Genomic DNA, 21555 nt, shown 5'->3' on the forward strand with positions numbered 1-21555 from the left:
ATTACTTATGTTTTACTATTTATTTTAAATGTCTGATTGTACGTGTGTGACTCTGTGGACATGCACACTTGGGGCAGGTGTGTGGAGCCCCTGGGGCAGCAGTCACAGACGCTTGTGAGCTGCGCAAGTGGGTGCTGGGAAGCGAACCCAGGTCCTCGGAAAAACATCTCTCTAGTCATACAGTGCAGTGACATAGGTGGCCTGAGGTACATCTGACAACGGAGAAAGAAAGGGACAGAGAAAGAAGAGGACATTGTTCTGTTACAAGCTGTGGCCCAGACTACAGAGCTACCTCCTTCCATTCCTCTCTCTCCCCCTCTCTCCTCTTACTAACCCACTCTCAGTCTTTCCGGGGAACTCAGATTTGTCTGGCTTCTACACTCTGTGATGGCAGGTGTGTGTCACCACACCCCAGCAGGGCTTTCTTCAATATTCCTTCACAGGACCCTTTTTAAAAATGAGAGTCTACTCGTGTAATAACAAAATCAGGAGAAACTTGAAAAAGAAAAAGAAAGTAGGAACAGAAGAAAAAGAAAAGAAAAAAATTTTTTAGACAAGATCTTATTATGCAACCCAGGCTGGCCTCAAGCTCATGATCCCTCTGCTTCAGCTTCCCAAGTCCTAGGACTAGGCCTGTGCCACCACACTTGGCTTGAAAAGAATTTTTAAATAGGGCCAGAGGCCCTGGGTTTGGATCCTAGCTCTGCTATCTGTAGAATTCTGAGCTTTTTTCATGTAAAATATAATAATATATAATTAGGTTTAATTATATATTAAAATTACATATTAAAATTATATATAATAATTTTATTTTCATGAGCTGAATTCTCAGTTTTTTCATGTAAACTCTAATACTAATATTACTACAGGACTAATGGCATCATTGTTTCTGTGGTGGCAGACTGATTTAATGAGAGCACGCATGTAAATTAATGGGAACACTCAAAGAGCATGCTATCACCCAGTCTTCTGTTCCACGGCTCCTCAGGCCCCACATTTCCTTCATCCCCCGCCTTTCCACCTTTTGACTTCATTACTCCTTCCTTCCCTCCTACCATCACCCTGAACAGCTACAGCTTCAAGCCAACCTCTTCCCTCGGCAACATGCTAACCTCAATGTTCTGTCAGGACGGACCAGCGGGTGGTCCCGCTCAGTGACCTCCTCCACAGCCTGGGAGAGGGCACAGAGCCCCGAGAGCTGCAGGTCTATGTCCAGGCTGGAGATCTGCACAGTGGCCAGGACCGCTGCCACATGCTGATCCAGGGCGCTGCGTGGACCAGGACCCCGCAAGGCTCTGGCCATTTCTGTAATCAGTGAGGGAAAGGCAGGAGCTAAAACAACGGTGACTCCTCCAAGCTGGACGTTTTTAGAGTCAAGCCCGGCTCTGTTAGCAGCGGTGTTCACCACTGCAGCTCAGCACTCCTGGCTGAGCCAGAGCATGTAAAGATCACACCCAAAGAGGAGATGCCTGTGAAACCGAAGATACTGAAGAAAGGGGTGCTGTTCATTATAATCACGTTTATGTGCAGACATGTGCTTTCAAGGCTTTTCTGCCAAGAAAGGGCCCTTCCTCCATGGTTCTCCCTCCACTCTACCCACTTCATCTGGGCCAATGCATGTCTTGTTCCAATGCCCCTGCCTTCCCCTCCCAGAACTCAACTCACCAGCAGCTGCTTCTTGTGTTTCAGGGGACAGGGCCATCCCCTCTGTCACCAGAAGCTGACTGAAGAGCTGTGAGTCACTCTGGGCTTTGGAGGACTCAGTCTTTGCACCGGCAGGCTCTGCCTCTGCCTTTGAGGGCTCAGTGTTGGCCTTGCAGGACTCAGCTTCTTCCTCTGAGAAGCTGGCTGCCGACTTTGACTCCTCCTCTGGCTCTGGGGTACAGGAGTGACTCCAGGAAGAAGACAAGCTGTTCAGTTCCTCAGGCATTAGTCCATACTTGGTGTAGATTTGGGAGTTGAGCAGGTCACAGAGGTTGCTGCCCTCAAAGCGTTTACTGAGAACCTGCAGCACCCCCTCAGCCACTTCTATGGGTACAGAGAGCTCACCTAGGGCTTTTTCACCGAGGGCCTGTCAATCCAAAGGGTATTCGTTTCAGGGACGACACAAAGTTCCTAGGAACATCATGGGAAGTGTCTCCCTGCCATTTGCCCCTATCTCCTACATGCTAGACCCTCAAAGTATGCCTCCTCCATTAGTGGAACCTCCATAGGCTTCAACCATTAGCTCTCCGCCCCACCCCCACCTCCACCCAGGTTACATTTCACGGTTAGAATTTCCCCCGAGTGCCCAGCTCTAACGCACATCTCTCAATCCAGACACCTCAGGCTTCTGGTACCTTATCCAGTTTCTCACGCAAATTCTGGAAAATGGGCTGCTGCTCACACAAGTCTAACTTCTTGATGAAGAAAAGCAGTTCCCACCACTCTGCCTGGGTCAGACATCCTGACTCCTCACTCTTGCGGGGCTCCGGCTGGAGATATGGCAGTGAGTACAAGCCATCTGGAGGTTTCCGGTCCCAGGAGGGAAATGCTAAGGATGTAGGAAGTCAGTTTCTGAACCTCTGGGGCAGGCCCCACTCAGAAATGGCTTAGTGCTAGTCAGTGCCCCTTGGTTCTGCAACACACTACCCATGACCTCTCCAAGGCTCACCTGTGCCTGATACAGTGGCCCCTTCTCTCTTCTCCACAACTGCTGCAGCAGAATCCCCAGTAGCCTCCTTAGGCCCCAGGATCTCCAGCATGTGCCAGTGTACCCAGTAGGTGCGGCCAGTTGATTGCCAAAAGACCTGGTAGAAGGGAAGAGTTGAGAGGACTCAGCCCTCTGACCAGACCACAACTGGCTAGGCCTACAGGAATCACATGACTAGCGGCTTTCTGACAACATGGGGGCGAGTGGGCCCTGTCTTTTATCCTTCATGGCCTCTGCTCCCACACTGCTTGGCATTTCCCTGTTCACAGCAATGGGGGTATCTCAGCATGTTATATTCTGCTTCCTGACCCTATGACCTCACAGCCCACCTATGCCACCAAACCTCCTCGGCCCTCTTGTGTACAGATTCTTTTGTTTTAATAACTACTCCACATGTAAGGGGTTTCTCTTCATCATTATCATCACCACCATCATCATCGTCATTTATGGGTCTCTCTATACATCCTGGCTGTCCTGGGACTTGCCATGTTGAACAGGCTGGCCTCAAAACTAGAGATCTACCTGCCTCTGCCTCTGCCTCTGCCTCTTGAGTGCTGAGCTTAAAGTCATTCCACCACGCCTGGCCCTCCTTTATGTCTTTTTGTTGTTGAAACAGGGTCTCACGTAGCCAAGACTAGCCCTCCAATTTGCTATGTAGCCAAGGATGACTTTAAACTTCCCATCCCCCTGCCTCCATTTCTCCAGTGCTGAGATTACAAACATGGACCCATTCCCAGCTTTATATGGTGCTGGGGATTAAACCCAGGGCCTCAGCTATGCTAGGCAAGCACTCTATCTACTGAGCTACATTTTCAGGCTATGCCCGCCACTGTTTGACCCCCACCTGCACAGGGGGCACACCATTGTTGCTCTGCTGGAACTCGCCCTCATCACCAGCACTGATTTCCTCGTAGTCATCGAGGATCCGAACTCGCATGCCAGGCTGCACTGTCTGCTGAACATATTCACCATAACCACTACGGCTAGAAAATTCAGAGCGATGGCGGAAGGCCCGCCCTTGCTTCCTGGGAGTAGTGACAATGGTGGGCAGTAACAGTGGAAGGCCTGAAATGCAGGGCTGAAAGATGGACCGGGATGGCCGGGGTGGCACAGTGCCCTGCTCACTAAGGTTCCGGGCCCAGCCCATGCTCCGCACCAGCTCTGAAATGAGGTTGCCCACTGCCATACTGAACTCTAGCTCCCGCTGGCCCAGGCTCTTTTCCTTTGAGAGACAAGGAGAGCTTTGGTCTCCAGCTCCCGGCTCTGGACTATTATTCAGCTGATCCAGCAGGGAAGTGACACACAGGTAGCGCTTCACCAGGGAGAAGAGCAGCTTCCCAGGGATCTGCAAGACACAAGCCTTGGTTTAAGTCCTCTCCTGCTCGGTCATCTCCTTGTCCCTCAGTATCTTCCTCTATAGACAAATGAGGAAGCCTCACTCCTCAGCCTGCACTTCTCAGGTTGATTTGTCTAAGAAACACAAAAGAATTACCTTTTTAAAAAATTATTTATGTGCATGGGTATTTTGCCTGTATGTATGTCTGTATAGGATGTTTGTATCTAGTGCCTGTAGAAGCAAGAAGAGGGTAATCAGATCTGCTGGAACTAGAGTTACAGATGATTGTTAGCTAATACATGAGTGCTGGGAACTGAACCTGGGTCCTCTGGAAGAGCAGTCAGTGCTCTTAATCACAGAACCATCTCTCTAGCTGACAAAATAATTATCCTAAAACACATATTCTTGCATTTGCTTTTGTGTGTATTTGTGTGTGTTGTCTGCATCGTGACACTCGTGTGGGGGGGGTACATGTGCGTGTGTGCACACAACTGAAGCAGCCCAAGGTAGACATCAGGTGTCTCTCCTGATCACAGTTCACCTTACATACAAAACCTCTCCCTGAACCTTGAGCTCCCCATTTTAGCTCATCTGGCTAGCTCTTTCACTTGCTAGCTGGACTGGAGGCAGGCTGCCATAAACCACCCAGCTTTACATGGGTTCTTGCTGGTCTGCTTCCCCAGATTCTAGCCTTAGCTCCTGGTATCAGAAATCCTCAATGGGGGAGGCTGACCCTTTACTCTGACTAGCCCTTCAGGGTGCTCAGGTGCTAGTCCACAGTCCTGGATACAGCTTGAGAAACAGCGCCATGTACCCAGCATTCCTGCACAACTGGCAGAGTACCTGAGGAAGGTGGATGCCCTCAAAGGCCATGCAGCGCTCTTCCGTGGAGGTGCTCTCTGCAAACAACGCTAGTAAGGTGTAGCGGCTGTCAAAATCCATGTGCTGCTCGATGCCATCTTGCTGGCTCAGTGACAGAAGGACGTGAGCCCGACTCCCTGCAAGCCACACGCAGTCCAGATCTTCTCAATCCTTATTGCTTTTCCCTGCCTATCCTAGGCTTTGCCTTCCCCAGAGGCTTTTAAACTTCTCTGTGACTGAGACCCAAGGCAAGAAATACACTTTATATGTAACCTAGCACAAACATATACACACACAGAACTGAAACATAACACCACATTATTAAACTTAAAATTACTATAAATTCAGGGCTGGAGAGATGGTTCAGAGGTTAAGAGTGCTGGCTGCTCTTCCAGAGGTCCTGGGTTCGATTCCCAGCACCCACATGGTGGCTCACAACCATCTGTAATGAGACCTGGTGTCCTCTTCTAGCCTGTAGGCAAACATGCAGTCAGAACACTATAGACAATAAATAAATATTTTTAATATTTATTTAAATAAATATTTTTTTTAATTTTTAGTAATTAAAAATTACTAAATTCTGTGTACTGATACATACATACATACACACTTTTTTTTTCTCTGTTTTGTTTTTTTCAAGACAGGGTCATACTATGTAGCCCTGACTGTCCTGGATCCCTCACCAGACTAGGCTGGTCTTAAACTCACAGAGACCCAACTGCCTCTTCCAAGTGCTAAGATTAAAGACATGTGCCCCTATACCAAAATGTATACAGATATTTTAATATTTTAAGTTGGCTGTAACCCCTCCCCATACTAATTTTATAACCAACTAATACATCTCAAATATTCAACAAATGCCAGTCTGCCCACTTTACTCTCTACCACACAGTGACAGATAAACCCCACGTCTCTTTGTTCTGTGTGTACCATTCATTATATTTCCTTTACCTTGAGCTGCTACTCATTAGTAATGGCTGGGAACTGTCCGCAGCTCTTTCCTTACTCTTATAGGCCCCTTCTCTCCCCGCTGCCCCCGCCCCCGGCACTTTCCCTCACCAGCATCATGGGCTGCCAGAGCCTGCAGCATCTTGCCCGCACTCCTGCGGATCTGAGGCTCAGGACTGCACAGCATATGCATAAGCAGATCGAGGGCTCCGGTCTCCCTGAAGACTCCAGCGAGGGGCCCAATGCTGGCATAGGCACTCAGCACGTGGACAGTGTGGAGCACAGCAGCCACCAGGCTTGAGTTCCCACCTTCTGCCAGCTGCCGGGTGGCCCTGCGTACCAGTGCGCGCACATCAGCCTCCATCTCTGCCACTGCCAACTCATCCAGGTCTCCTGGATCTTGTGGGAAGCTTCCTAACTCTCCGGCAGAATCACCCTGAGGTCCTTTAGATAGTGTTCGCTCTCGCAATAGCAACGGGCAGTTGGCATAGACCTCTGGGGCTGACAGCCACATGAGGAGGTGCTCCGGCTTGTCTTCCTCTCCATTTACTTTGCCCTCTTCTCCACACTTGAGGACACGCCATCGGATCAGGTACTCGGGATGTCCATCATGTCCAGGCCTCTGTCGAATGAGTTCTTCAGGGTATGCCTGCAGTTGAGGCCCCAGGGGTACCATAAGGTTCCCTGCTCGTTGTTCCCCTACCATCCTGACCTCCTGGAATACACAGGGAGAAAGATAGGCAGGATGTGAAAGAGAAAACCACCACATGGAACATGACGGGATTGTGCAACAAAATGGGGTAGGTTGTGACGAAATTTAGAACACGGGCAGAAAAGACAAAGTATAGGACAGGATAAAATAAGCAGCTATATTTATGTAAGATATATATTTCATGAGATGAGATTACAATGAAAAGAGCAAGGAATAGAAGAGGGCTGGGGCTAGAGCTCAAAAGTAGTGGCCCTGTCTAGCGTGTGAGAGGCTGAGCACTGGGGGAGGGGGCTATGGGTACTGAAGAAATGGCACAGGGGTTAAAAGCACTTGCTGCCGGGTTGGAGAGATGGCCCAGAGGTTAAGAGCACTGGCTGCTCTTCCAGAGGTCCTGAGTTCAATTCCCAGCAACCACATGGTGGCTCACAACCATCTATAATGAGATCTGATGTCCTCTTCTGGCCTGCAGGCATACATGCAGGCAGAATATTGTATACATAATAAATAAATAAAATCTTTTTAAAAAAAGCACTTGCTACCATATGAGATGACCAGGGTCAGTACCCAACACCCACGTGGCAGCTCAAGACCATCTGTAACTCCAGTTCCAGATGTCTGACACCCTCTTCTGACTTCCAAGGCACTGCATACACATGGTGCACATACAGACAGACAGACAGAACATTCATTCACATATTTATTATTTAAAAATATTTGTTTATGATATATTGTATGTGATATGTGTGTGTGTGTGTGTGTGTGTGTGTGTGTTTTGCCTGTATGTTTGTGTACCCCGTGCTTGCCTGGTGACCTTGGAGGCCAGAAGAGGGAATTAGATCCCCTGGAACTATAGTTACAGATGTTGTCAGGTTGTCAGAACTATATGGGTGCTGGGGATTGAATCCAGAGCTTCATAGATGCTAGGAAAGCACTCTACCAACTGAACTACACCTTCCGTCCCATAAATCTCTTATTTAAAGGCTATGAATTTTAAGCATGGTGTGCTGGCACATGCCTATAGCCTGAGGCAAGAAAATCACCATTTTGAAGCTAGGCCGGGCTACACAGAAAGTTCCAGGCCAACCCCAACTACATAGTAAGACCATCTTTTAAAAAAACAAAAACAATACTGCACATAGTCAAGCCCGTAAGTGCTCACTAAAAGTTACTACATAATCTAATATTATTCTTTGATGGAGACAGTAGGCAGCAGGCAGCAGATGGGAATGGGTATTGAGGCAGACTATTATTGGGAATAAAATGATGAGAAAAAAGGTTTGTGTGATTTGAAGCAGTGTAGGTGCAATGGGGCGAGTAGAATGGAAGGCAACCACGATGAAGAAATGGTGATCAGAGCAGGCCGGCATGTCAGGGTACACAGAAAGAAGAAAGGAGGAGGAGTCAAGTAAGACGTGAGCCTCAATGGGGATGGATCCACTTAGCATGGCAGGGAGGCTAGGAGATAATAATTGATGCCACAGCGGCTGTTCATTAGCACAGGACCAAGTCAGTTACCCGCTTGGCCTGGGGGGCGGGGACGGCATAGGGAGGACCTAGACCAGGAGCGTCCAGACCGGCGTGAAGGTGACGCCTGGCCTCGGGGACTGAACAGAAAGCAGCGGGACCTAGTCCCCCGTGCTAGACTCCAGAGACGGAGGAGGCGGCCCAGCACCGCTCTGGGAATGGTCTGGGGGGTTGGGATGGGGGTGAGGATGGCGGGCGCGGGCGCGCGAGCTGACAGGACCAGCGAGACCCCACTTCCCTCTCCAGTCCCAGGGAGAGGGGGTGAGGGATTTGAGGCTGGGGAAGGGGAAGGGACCGGTAAGACTCTCTTACCTCTCACCGCCGGGCTCGACCCTCCCTGGCATCCAGCAGCAGGTCCCACAGCTCGGCCCGCCTCCTCCACAACTCCTTTCCGGGTCACACGCCGGGTACACGCACAGCGTGGCAAAACGGCGCGTGAATGGAGCATGCGTACTAGCCGGGGGAGCCCGCAGCCAGTGTCCTTTCCAGTTAGTCAGGTGTGAAGCAACCTCACTCTACCAGGGATCCATTTTCCTCATCCAGCTATGGTTAGCGCCCACTCCTGGATTGTTAACCCATATCAACACCCTGACCTTCCAATGGTTTTTGTGTTCTTAAGTTTCCCAGCAGCACCCAAACCCTGCGGTAGGTGTTGTTAGCTCTTCCGCTTTGACTTTCAGGTAAAACCACTGAACTGCCCTGATCTGTTAGCAAAACCATGCATAACAAGAAAGTCCCTAGCCCAGATTTCTTCAATCGGGAGCAGAATTTAGGCGAGTTTGCATCCCTCCTCCCTCCCTATGCTGCGAAGATCCCAAAGACACAGTCAAAGATCCCAGTCTGTGCACAAAAATGATACATTTATTGAAAGAGTATTTTTTTAATACAAAAGAAAGCTCTGTACATAGGATGTGACCATGTCCACTATTCCTGGGTCAACATCCCAGGGAAGTAGAAACCACTGATATACCCACATACACCCCACATTCACACAGACATTCACTCAAACATAAGCACACACACCCCAGAGCCACTTAGGAAGGGAAACACCAAGGGTTGCTGCACATATAAATGCCACCTCAATCCCGACAAGCAGGTTCTCCCAAGGCCACAGTCACACAGCACACGTTCTAAGCACTTTGCCTGATTCACTCATTGGATCTACCTTTTGTGAGGAGGAACTAACATCTCCTCCTATGTGTTGGGGGAGTGGTGAGTGAGAGGGGGTGGTGAAGTGGACAAGAGCAGAGAAAGGGGCTGGGCAGTTACAGACCTGAGTCCCAAGCTCCTCCACTCTGACCCCTGATTTACCATGCCCCAGTCTTGAAAGCCACCCGAGGTCCCAACTATTTCCAGGAGAAAGCCTAGAATGGTGGCATCCCCAGCTGGGGAAGATAGCAATGGGAATTAGAGGTTGGGAGGTTCTCCAACATGTCAGCAGATCATCCCCGGGATACCTAGGCTGTGCATAACCCCTCCCCACCCCTCACTTAACCTCAGAAGCAGGTATGTGCCTACTGAGGGCAGTAGCAAGGGATTAACACTCCACCCCAAGTGCCATCCTGAAAAAGCTCCCTCACTGGAAGCAGGTGGTTTAGGCTGGCTCTGACACAGGGTAAAATACCCTCCTGCTATGCTAGCCCACCCTCAAGGTCCCCAAGCAGGTTCTAAGGGGGTGGGGCATGGCCCTGTACAAATTACATAAATACTGAGGTTACACTTAGAAAAATAAAGTCATTTTCTTCAAGGCTTTTTGTCTTAATTTAAAAAAGTTACAGTAGCTGCTCACTCCCTGGGAGAGCTGCCCATTTCTGGCTCTCCATTGCTGCGCTCAGCACAAGAGCTGCTCCCATGTGACCCCCATTCCTGTGTCTCCCCACCTCCCAGACCCCATCCTGCTCACTGCAACTTGGGCCCCAGGTAGCTGCAAGTCTGGGGTAACACAAGACTGCAATGACCATGCTGTGGCACAAATGAAATCTCCTCTGTCTGACCCCCCCCACCCTGACCCACTTTTGGTCTCCCTCTTCCTAGTCACAACCCTACAGGACAAAAGAGGCCTATGGTTGTGGGTCACCCTCCCCCCACTTTGGGGGCATGGCCTGAGGGCTCCTCCCCCAGCTTTCTCCTGGAAAGAAGCCAGGACGTGGGCAAACCCAGAGTCTCCCCCCATACACACTGGTGGACCCCCAGCTCATGGGGTGGCTGTCCCCAGGGGTCCAGCCAGCTTTAGAGAGCCTAAGGGCTCCCCAGGAAAGGGGAGTTTGGGCAGGGAGGGGGGATGAGAAAAACGCCATTAAAAAAAAGTTAAATATTTTAAAAATATATATTTATAGATTTGTTTTCACTTCATCTCCTCAAATAAAAAGTTCAAAATCAACTTTTAAGTAAAGCAGCTGGGAGAAGGGGGAAGACAAAGGGGAAGAGAGAACGCAGGAGGTTCCCTCCAACCCAAGAGCGGCAAGGCAGGGCAGGTGGCCCCAGTAACCTGTCCAGTGCACAGGCCCAGTCATTTGGGAGCTGAAGGGGGCAGAGGGTGGCGGCATGAGGGAAGAAACCCCCATCTCTCCCACTTGGCTCCCTGAGGGGCAGGGGCAGGGCTCTTTTGACCCAGACTGTGGCACACAGAACTAACCAGAGGTCACCAAAGAGGCTGGAGAGAGGGCCCCAAATGCTTCCTCAGAGGGGGACATTGTGCCCAGTCCCACAGAAGGCCTGTGAGTGGGAAGGTGGGCACAGTCCCACTGGGTAAGCAAATACTCATGGCAAACATTGAGCCAAGCTGGCAAGGGGTCTGAGGAGGGAGGACGGCTCTACCATCAACAGCATGACTGGTGGAGCAGGAAAGAGGGGAGGGTGAGGGAGGGCAGGTGGAGGGCAGGCAGGCCCATTTCTTTGGCTGGAGTGAGAGGGCATAGTCCTGTGGCTGCCCACTCCTCCTCCCTGCCCCCTCCTTCGGCCAGTCGATGTGTGTAAAGAAAACGTGAAAAGGCAACAATAAATAAGTGGTGCCGTCCCGTGGCCGTCTGTCCAGGGTGGCGGGCGGATCATTCACTCTTGGTGCTGTGGGTGGCATCCAAGTTCACCACCTGGAGCTCGGTGAGGTTGCTGCTGCTCCCAGCTTGCTGCCCTATCACAGCCATCTGCAGGGAAGGAGGCGTATGAGGAGGGAGTAGGGAAGACAAGCAGGTTCAGGCGCCCCCTGCTGGCCTGCCATCCAACACAGGCCTGAGCAGAAACAGATGGGCCCCTTGGCTAGGGAAGACTGGCTGAATGGGAAGGGGTGAGAGGGGGTGGCGGTTCACCTCGCCCACTTACCTGGTGAAGCTGAACTGCAGAAACAGGGATCTGCACGGTCCCAGAGGGTGCTGTCAGGAACACCTGAGGGACACCACCTGCATCGAAAAGCACGGGAAATACTCACTTTCGTGCTCAGGAGGATCTCTAGATAGCGGAGGTGTGATATATATAAGTGACTGGGGAGCTTCAGACATGTGGCAAAGGATGTGTGCCCCAAAGTGTCTCATGCAATGCATGAGGGTGCCTGTAGTGCGAGCGTTTAAGTGTGTGTGAATGTCCAAATGAACAAGTACAATTGTCCAGTGAGTGAGAGAATATCCAAGTCTGCGAATTTGTGCAGGAATATAAGAGGGCGTAGGGGAGAGACATAAATAGGAGGAGAGAATGCATCTCAGTGTTGGAGCTGGGGCACATCTGAGTGCCTGTAGAAGGGAGAAATGGCCCTACTGTCTTCAGCCCTGACCCTTCCCTCACCTTGCTCCTGGACCTGGCTGTGGGACACCTGCATGGTGGATGGTGCCTGGGAGAAGGCATTGAGCACGGTGAGGCTGCCATCAGCCAGGCCCGAGGTGGGGGCATACATCACTGCATGGGGACTAGGGTACATCATGTGGCCACCCACAGTTGTGGGTATAGACGACGTCATGATGGTGGCGGGCAACGTCACTGGAAAACACAGATACACATCAGGGAGCTGATTCCCACTGCTCTCTCTCATCCTGCCCCAGGAGTCCAGCCTCTAGGATCTGTGGACCATGCTCTGCATTACAACTTTGACAAAAGATTGTTTCTTTGTTCCCTGCCATCAACTGAAAAAGAGCCTGACGTTTTCTTTGAGCGGGATGCTAGGATCCGATTCTCTGTTCCCAGACCCTTCATCACAGCGATGGCCCTCTCCCGGGGACTGCACTACTCACTGCATTTACACCTGCTCCTTCCTCTCCCCTTCCTGAACTTACAACTAACCAGTCCATCCTTGAGACAATCACTTCTCCAAAGCCAATGCAGGAACCTGTTAAAGTGCAAATTCTGACTCACTGGGTTTGAGGTAACACTGGAGCTTCTGAAAACCCCAAGTTCTTAGGTACTTGGGCCCTAGACCACACTGTAGTAAGTAAGGTTGGAATGACAGTAACTTACTCGTGAGAGTTTGCTCTAATTTCTGAAATGACCAGAGACAGCTGAGGGAAATCACAGCCACTCAAGACCTGCAATGCCCTCCCATCTGGTGACGAATACAACTGCCTCTTCCTTGGCAGTGACCAAATAATTTCCCAGCACTTCCTTAGTTCTTCCTTGACTCCACATCCCCACTGCAGCAGGGTTCAAACCCCAGCCCCGCTCACTTGGCTTTTCTATAAACATGAGACCAAAACCCCAGTTCCTCCTTTAGTAAATTCCCTTGGGCTCCTCAATACAGGAGCCAGACTGCTAAGCACCTTCTGCTAGACTTCCTGTGGGAAGGCAGGACATGGAGGGGAGGGGGTGACAAGGAGTTATACCTGTCCCGCTGGAGGAGGTCTGCGTGAGGTCTGTGCTGCTGTCACGAGAGGGAGACGCTTGCTGTGGGGCCTGGTGCACCTGAATGGCCTGCACAGGGACCTGCTGGGCCACTGCCCCACCTACAAGACACAGTGTTTTACTTGGGCTCCATCCCATGCAGTTTGTCGCCTTCACCAAAGATGCTGGAGTACTATAGTCCCAGGGACCCGCACACTTGTTCCCAATTCTATCACTTTCCCCTGGGACCTGAAAAGGTCCTTCACGTCCAGAATGAAGTGACTTCCCTCTTTCTCCTTGCTTCCGTCTTCCTCAGCTGACCCAGAGCTATCCTTAACCCATCAAGGACATAACCTGCCCTCCAGTCACATCAGAGAAGCAGCAGAACAACTATCTCCACAGTTACAGAGGTCTAGGGGTGAGCTAGCCAGACCAGACCAGACTGAAGAGCTCAAACTGCCTACCCACCAGCAGGGATCTCACTGGACATAGGAGGATTCTCTTTTACTCTAACCCATGTCCACCTTCTCTTAGTCCTCCTGGGGCTAGCCCTAAAGTCACTCTTATAGTCTCAATCTGTCCCAGGGAGAACCAACCTCTCCCTGCCCCTCGTAACTCACCAGGCATGAGGGTGAAGCTGGTAGGCAGCTGCATCAGGCCCCCAGAGGAGACAGGACCACTGCCTGTACTCTTGAGCACAGTCCCGTTGGCACTGCTGACAGCACTGGGGCTGACGCTAGCAGACACTGGTGCCAGGTAGTTGGTGATGGGGAAGGAGGGGCCGCTGCTGACTTGCATGGTGGTTGAGGTGCTGGGTGCTGTTTGGATGGTGGAGGTGGTACCCGGCAGGTTGGTGACTGTGAATGCTGGCTTCAGTGTGTCCTATACCCAGAGTAAAGATGGAGCAGTGAACTTCTAAGACTTCATCCCTGCAGTAGCTTTGTGTGAATTGAGAACTCAGGCAGAAACTGTGCTTCAGTCAGTTAAAACCCTAGTTATACCATTTACTTGCACCATGCAAGTCCTAATGCTATTGGGTATGATGGCATGGCCTAAGTCCTAACGGCTGTCTAGTCTCATCTACACAGTGCAACCTTGTCTCAAAACTTAAAAATAACACCAGGTGTGATGGCGCTTGCCTTTGATCCCAGCACCTGTGAGGCAGAGGAGGCAGATCTGTGAGTTCAAGGCCAGTCTGGTCTACATAATGAGTTCCAGGACAATATAAATAAATATTACAAACAAACAATGAAAAACTACAATTACTTAACTCAGAGGCTGTTAAGAAGATTAAGCGGGGTGGAATTCCCGAAACCACTCAGAGATAAGCATCTAAGCTCACATCAAGATCAAAACAAACACAGTGAGAACTCTTGCCTGTTCTCCACCCCAGGGATCTGCACAAAACTCACTCATGGTCTGTTTTCAGCTCTGGCAGTGACTGGGTGACCCTGAGATAATAACTTCCCTTTTATGAGCTTTAATATCCTCTTCAAAACGTGAGAGGGTCGGGCTTAAGTTTTCTTCAAAAGGGTTCTTATGGTTCTGAACCGATGGGCTCTATGGCAGGGATCGGGATCTTCAAAGAAAGCTCATGAAGGTTTGACAGTGATGCAGTTTAGCCAAAGACCAACTACCAGGGGACCTACCCACAGGACAGAAATGAGGCCTACAGGTCGGGCGATGGTGGCGCACGCCTTTAATCCCAGCACTCGGGAGGCAGAGGTAGGCGGATCTCTGTGAGTTCGAGACCAGCCTGGTCTACAGAGCTAGTTCCAGGACAGGCTCCAAAGCCACAGAGAAACCCTGTCTCAAAAAACCAAAAAAAAAAAAAAAAAAAAAGAAATGAGGCCTACACACACCAGAAAATGATTGCAGATAACAAGTAAGTAAAACAAGGGGACACCTGGAGTATTGACTCTCTCCTCTAAGGGCCTCTGTTCTTCTAGTAGGGAAGAAGCAGCCAGGAGATGAGAAACAAGCCTCTAGGCCTAGATCCGACTTGATTCAAAAACCCGGGGTGGGTCAGCCCGGGATGTTTGCTAAGCAACCGGCCTCAAGGCCTTTGGTTGGTAGAGGCGTTGCTAAGGCAAACAGTGCCGCTTCCTTCCATTGGTCAGTTAGTTAAGCACCCGGAAGGTGGAGCTCCACAGACAGCAAGCAGGAAGACCCGCCCCTCTCTCCTTACCAGGAATAAGGGGGAGGCGGCGTAACTAGAGCCGGCATCCTTAGTAGCCGGCCAGAGCTCTCCCTAACAGCCCAGGCCGGGTATCCCGAACACCCGGGATGAGGCTCGCTATTATGGTAGTCCCTTGCCCAATCTGACAGCCTCTTGGCAACAGCAGTGGGTTCCCAGGACCCTAGATTCGGGGGCTCCCTTCCTATTCCCAGCCTGCCAGGAGGGCAGGGCTAAGCTACACCCCCGCCCCCAGCGGGGAGACAGCTGGCGGGAGGAATGCAAAGGCCTTGCCAGGCAGGCGGGCTGCGGGCGGGAGGCCGGCGTGGAGCCCGAGCCGGCCTTATATGGGCACGGAGGCCGCCCGCTTATCTAGGGGGACGGCCTCCTGTCAGGAATGGAGGATGGACACCTGTCTCCTAGGATAAGGACCATTAACCTGGTCCACTCCACATCCCGAAGAATATCTGTTTACCTGTACTAGGCCAAGAAAGGAAAGGGACCTTCTTTTCTTCCCTCCCTTTACACAGGTGACCCCAACAACACACCTTGGTTTCCCCACTGCTGTCAGATTCCGACACCTGGTAGGTGAGATCCGGCTCTTCAAAGCCAGTGGCACTCATTCTCTGGTCTGTGGTGGGGTCTGAGCGGGGTGGAGAGTCTGGCGAGTTGAGGCAGGTCTGAATCAGCGCCTTGCCGGTCTCACTGGTGATCATGGGCTGCAGTTTGCGGGTGGCAAAGGTATACACATGGCCTGTCTCACTGGCCACCAGCAACAGCACCTGTGTCCCTGTCAGCGTGGACAGCTCATAGGCCTGGGGAGTTGGGAGGGAGATGGGCAGGTCAGAATCTCCTCTCTACTTCCCTGGGGAAATTATGTGGTGATCTCCAGCGATGACCTTCGCCTCTAGTGACTGAAGCAGGGTCCTATCTAGATATCTGGAGGTGAGCTGCCAGTGGCAAAGCTACCTATGTCCTTGAAGACGCTGTCCCATGGACTGCAGACACCCGAAGCAAACAGAAATAGCTTCCAGGGATTGAGCATATAACCTCGAGGGGACACAGAAAGACCCAGTTAGCTATCCCTTAACACTACCTGGTATGCTCTTCCTCCTCACTGTCAGTGAGATCCTACCATGCTGAATTCACACATCACATTAGTAACAACAGTCATCTAAGTGTGCAACTGCCCATGCTTCCTGCCAGGACACTGCACAGGCTCTAACCTGTTGCCACAGCCAAACTCCTTTTGCCCTGTAATGCTATACTGCCCTTTTCCTTTGCCTTGGGATAGAAGGACAAGGGAAGACCCACAGTACTTATTACCTTCTCCCAAAACCTGATCAAGGGTTACTGATAAGATAGTGCCCAAACCGATGAGACCAAGTTTGCAACAGATACTCTGCCTTGAGCCCAGGGATGGGATCCCCTGCTAAATTGCACCACCCACCTTGGAAGCTGTTCCAGCTTCTACAAGGAACAGATAACAACACTGGTTCCCAGGTTATAGGTTGTCTTCCAGTTCCTCTGCTTTCATCCCTTCCTGTATCTCCTAGACTCCAGGACGACCCCTTTCCTCACCACTTTTCACAGACTATCGACTGGCAAAAGATACCTCTACAGATCTTTCTGTCCCCAACACTGCACGCACTGATTCGCCCTAGAGCTGGAAACCCTACTTGTCCCAAAGAACGGTGATTCTGTAGCCAGTCCTGCGGGCAGCATGAGATTTCCAGAGAAAGCAGCGGAAGACACATGGCCAGGGCGGGACTTGGTCCCTGCTTGCGGGTCCTCAAGGCAGTAGCAGTTCTCCCGCCCAGCCTTCCTACCTGGTCCCTAACCCTGCCTGTCCTTCAAGCCCGCACAACTCAGCGATGCCCACCTTTCCTCCCACTCACGCTCGCTCACTGCTGTCATCCAACTCCAGCCTGCTCATCTCAAAACCTTCTGCTCCCTTTCCCACCGCCCTTCCCGCACACCAGGACACAGTGGATCGGCTGACCCCCGCGTCTGGTTATCCACCTTCCTGCCGGCCCCTCTTCACTCCGGCACTCCTCAGGTCCCTCTTTCTCCCGCGCGCGGGTCACTCCCACCTCGGCGCCTAAGCCCTGGATTCCGGACGTTCGCAGCATCTCCCCTCTCCCCACTTTTCCCCGGCGGCCCCTCCCCTTTCGCTCGGCCCGTGAACAACCATCCCCTCCTACACACCTTCTGCGGACTCGCCGCCTCTCACCTCCGCCTCGGCTCTGTCTCGCTCCCGGGCTACCCTAGCGCGCACCCACCCTCCGGGTCCCCCCGGGGCGCGCCAACCTCCGGCTCCGGTACCTTCTTCATGATGCCCGTCTTCCTCTTGCTGAAGGTCGTATAGCGCCGCAGCTTGTTGTCGATGAACTCCATCTTGATCTTCACGCGGCCCCGGGTCTTCTTTCCCGGCTTGGCCCCGCTCACCGCACCGCTCACCGGCCCGTAGCCCCCGGCGGCTGCCGCCGCTGCCTCGGGCCCACCGACCACCACGCCGAGCTCCATCTCGCTCAGGCTCCGCTTGAGGCCGCGCCGCTCGGCGCCCAGCTCCTCCTCCTCGCCGGACTCCGAGTCGCCCTCGCTGCCGCTGTAGAGGGCCCCGGCGGTGGGCGCCGGGGTGGGCGCCGCTGCCGCTGCAGCCTCCCGCTCCAGACGGCCCGGGCCGAGCCCCGCGCCGTTCCCGGGAACCCGGCCCCCGTTCGCCCCGCGAGTCCCACCGCCGCCTCCGCCGCCCGGCCGCCCCGTCGGGGTCCGGTTCAGGCTGCCCCCCAGGGCTGAGCCCCGGCCCAGAGCCGCCGCGGCCCCAGCTTGGCTCGGTAACATGGCGCTCAATGCAGGAGGGCGGACAGGCAAGTCAGCGAGGAATCGGGGCCGCCGCCGCCATCGGCTTCCCGGTTCCACCGGGCACTCACTCCCGTCGCTGCTAGAGCCGCTCTCGCTGCCGCGGCCGCCGCTGCGAACCCACGGCCCCTGCACGCCCGGGCCGACCTGGGCCCTTACTTTCCTGCCCCTATGGCCGGGGTTGCCCCAGGCCGCGCGCAGCGCCCCCTGTCCGTGTGCTGGGGAGGCGCGCCCTGCGGCCGTCAGCGTCCCCCGGGGGGCAGGGGCTGCTGGCCGCGGCCGAGACCGCGGGTGGAGGGGGCCGGGACCACGCGCTGGCGGCGGAGGTATCCCCCAACCCTTCCCCCCCCCATATAAAGAGATACAATGTTTCCTTTTATGGCGAGGCCGCTCCTTATATGGTGAGCCCCAGCGCCCCCGCCCTATTGGTCCGCGCTTCCGGCACCTCCGCTCCCCATTGGCCCGAAGGGGACACTTATTTGCATAGACATACCGAACTCGCTGCTGTCATCCCGCGTCAGACCGCGATTCCGAGAGGGGCGGGGACAACTCCTTAAAGGAACAGTCGGGGAGAGCCAGCTCCGCCTCCAAAGGGTGAAGCGTGGTGGAGCATTGAGAGGGGCTGGCACCGAGGAAGCCTAGGAGAGGACTGGAATACTGGCTCGCCGGGAAGAGGGAACCCCTGAGTGGATTGGGGGTTGGAAGCAAATGAGGAAAAACACTCCCTAATTCCAGCGAAGGAGTGTAGGAATAGACTGGAGCGCTTCCATCACTTCCTGGGGAAGGTAAAGTGTTTGGAGCCAAGGGAGTGTGAGTGTGACTCCTCCAGCCCAGCGGCTCCACTCGTCCCATCCCGCCCACCCCCCACCCCCCACCCCCCCACTCCCCCACTTCCCCTTCTCTCCTTTCAAAGGATCAACACTTTCCCACAAGTCTAGCTGCGAGGTCACATCATTCCTCATCCTCTCCACTGGGGGGTCTTTGGCACACATCTGGAAGAGGAGGAGGTACAGAGACGGCCTCCCATCCATGATGGGGGCAGGGCGGAGAGCGAGAGGTCAGTGAAGACTTCCAGCTGCCGGCTGTGCTGAAAGGGGGTGTTTTAGATACAGCACACCCGGGCCAGTGCGGATAGGAGGAGTAAGGAGAAAAGACGTAAAGGTTAAAACGTGGGTGTTACAAAGCCCACGTTAAGGGTCCTAGAGTCTTGAGTCTTTGCTCCAAGATAGAGAAAATAGCTTGAACGCCTGTTACTGAGATTACTCAAATCTGGCTGAAGGGGATGGTGCACACATTTAATTCCAACTTTTCCTGAGGTTGAGGCAGGGGGATTGCCCCGAGTTCAAGACCAGCCTGACCTGTGTAGTGAGTGCCAAGCCAGCCAAGACCACACAGCAAAACTACTCAAAAAAAAAAAAAAGTATTGAAATATGAAGTCTGTCTGCCTTTTGATAGTCCTGTGCTGGAACAAGAGACCTGGTCCATCTCTGGCGTTGTTTACCCATCCCTCAGGTTCTGAGTATAGATTTAACGGGGGTGGGAGTAAAGGAAACCACAATAGTTGTCTGGGGCTAATTACATGGAGCTGCCTGTCGAGAGTCTCCCAGCCCATGAATGAATATCCTGGTGCCCTTGGGAAGAAGATAAAGTGATTGGTTCGTTATACTGGTGTCAGCACAAGTATTGAACAAACAGGTTAGCCAGATGTGGTGGCTGCAACACTGAGGAGGCCAAGGCAGGGTCACCAGAAGGATGACCGTGGGTCCAAAGGCTGGTCTTAGTAACAGACTAATAATAGACTTAGAAATAGACCAGCCCACGAGATTAAGGATTTTGGTGATGGCTCACCACCCCCCCCCCCACACACACACATGAGATTAAAGACCTAGGTGACAGCTCAGTCAGTGAAATGCTTGCTTAGAAAGCATGAAGCTCTGAGTTTAAGCCCCAGAACTCACGTCAAAAAAGTCAGCTATAAATTAGGAGAAGCAGATGGTGCATGTATTGAATCCCAGCACTTGGGAGGCAGAGGCAGGCAGATCTCTGAGTTAGAGGGCAACCCGGTCTACAGAACAAGTCCCAGGACAGCCAGGGCTACATGGAGAAACCCTGTCTGGGGGGCAGGGAGCAGCTATGGTGGCACATAGTTGTATCTATTTCAGTGCTGGGAGGATACAGGCAGACACCTGGGGACCCCAGTCATTCAGGCTACCCTACTTGGCAGTTGAGTGAGAGACAATGTCTTTAAAAACAAGTCTGAGTTGGTGACATGGCTCAGTGGGTAAAGGCAATTACTGCCAAGCCTGAGTTCAACCCCTGGGACAACATGGTGGAAGGAAAGAACCAATTCTTGAAAGTTGTCCTCCGCCCTCGCATAAACACTGTGCACACACACAAATAAAATATAATAAATTTAAAAAAATAAAAAACCCAGTGGGCAGTTTCTGAGGAACGGCAATCAAGACTATCCTACGGCTTCACACCCTCTCCCAGACATACAGAAACAAAGAGCAACGTGAAGTATGGAAGTCTCAATGTTCACAGGCTGGTATTGAACTTACTATAAAGCTGAGGGGGACTTTGAACATCTACTCCTCCCCGACTCCAGCCCTCTAGTGCTCCCAGAAAGAGCGGGAGCCACCACACCCAGCTGCAAAAACCTTCTGCATGGGTTGGGTGTGGTGGAGCATGACCGTGCACCGATCTACAAAGTGAGATCCTTTCTCAAAACACATGCATGCACGTGCGTGCACACACACACACACACAAGTATAAACCAACCACTTTTGTTTTAATTATATACAAGTTGAGCCATATAGAAGTGCTATTTTATAGGTCAAGAAGGTATAAAATTGTTGATTTCATCTTTATGTTTGCACTGGGCGACAGTGTTCATCGCATTGCTTACGATGAATCACAGTCCAAACCATAGAAATATCAAGAGATTTGCGATAAAGTATGTCTATACATGCACAGACAATATAGGTTTAGTCACTAAATCTCTGAAAACAGGAACTAGGATCACTCCTGGCTCCCATTTCCCCTCTAATTTGCTCCACAGGTACTAAACCTAGGAATGCATTAGCTTAAGAGGCAGAATAGGTCAGATACATAGATTCTGGAAAGATTCATGGGCCACAGATAGAGTAGGGGTGGAGGCATGGAGGTGGGAGAGCCTGAAATCCACAGCAGCCCCACTCAGCTTCCAAAGAATTTTAAATCCTATACTGCAAGGCGCTACTCCACCATATCCACAGTGGACCAAGGCATTGTCCCATCACACCCACAGTGGACCAAGGCAGTACCCCACCACATCCACAGTTGAGCAAGGCGGTACCCCATCATACCCACAGTGAGGCAATGCGGTACCCCATCACATCCACAGTGAACCACAGTGGACTAAGGGCGCTACCCCACCACATCCACAGTGGACCAAGGCGGTACCCCATCACACTCACAGTGGACCAAAGCGGTACCCCATCACACCCACAGTGGAGCAAAGCGGTACCCCATCACATCCACAGGGGGAGGTCTGGGAAGAACCCTACCCTGTCCTTCCAAGGAGCTGCTTTCTCCTGGGCTACTGTGTTGTGTCCCAACCTACTTAGGATGACTTCATCCACACTGCCTTTTGTCCCCACTGC

General features: G+C 52.3%; 2 protein-coding genes across 4 annotated transcripts in view; both read right to left on the reverse strand.

Moving 5' to 3' along the window:
* Cul9 (cullin 9) overlaps window positions 1-8468 on the reverse strand; it is a 40727-nt gene extending 32259 nt beyond the window's left edge. The window contains exons 1-8 of one of the 2 annotated variants that reach the window (XM_041655960.1): window positions 8386-8468; window positions 5949-6552; window positions 4872-5026; window positions 3537-4037; window positions 2654-2789; window positions 2340-2533; window positions 1666-2071; window positions 1113-1305 (exon numbers count right to left, since the gene is read on the reverse strand). In XM_041655960.1, the coding sequence (XP_041511894.1) occupies window positions 1113-1305; window positions 1666-2071; window positions 2340-2533; window positions 2654-2789; window positions 3537-4037; window positions 4872-5026; window positions 5949-6543 (2180 nt within the window). In that variant the 5' untranslated portion in view covers window positions 6544-6552; window positions 8386-8468. Of the gene's footprint in view, window positions 1-1112; window positions 1306-1665; window positions 2072-2339; window positions 2534-2653; window positions 2790-3536; window positions 4038-4871; window positions 5027-5948; window positions 6553-8385 lie in introns of those variants that run through there. The other variant, XM_041655961.1, reaches the window with a different exon arrangement.
* Window positions 8469-8919: 451 nt separating this feature from the next.
* Window positions 8920-18267, reverse strand: Srf (serum response factor). Of its 2 annotated transcripts, XM_041656161.1 has the most exons (7): window positions 17375-18267; window positions 15598-15864; window positions 13494-13755; window positions 12876-12995; window positions 11848-12039; window positions 11392-11468; window positions 8920-11216 (listed from the first exon to the last, which is right to left on the reverse strand). In XM_041656161.1, exons 1-7 carry the CDS (start codon window positions 17891-17893, stop codon window positions 11121-11123), a joined length of 1533 nt encoding a protein of 510 aa, XP_041512095.1. In that variant the 5' UTR covers window positions 17894-18267; the 3' UTR covers window positions 8920-11120. The 2 variants fall into 2 exon arrangements, with proteins under 2 accessions (XP_041512095.1, XP_041512096.1); XM_041656162.1 differs by lacking the exon at window positions 11848-12039.
* Between the last annotated feature and the right edge of the window lie 3288 nt (window positions 18268-21555).

The sequence above is a fragment of the Microtus oregoni genome, unplaced genomic scaffold, assembly GCF_018167655.1.
Source record: "Microtus oregoni isolate MIOR12 unplaced genomic scaffold, Mior012 000007F_ref0000211, whole genome shotgun sequence".
In the NCBI taxonomy this organism is placed as follows: domain Eukaryota; kingdom Metazoa; phylum Chordata; class Mammalia; order Rodentia; family Cricetidae; genus Microtus; species Microtus oregoni.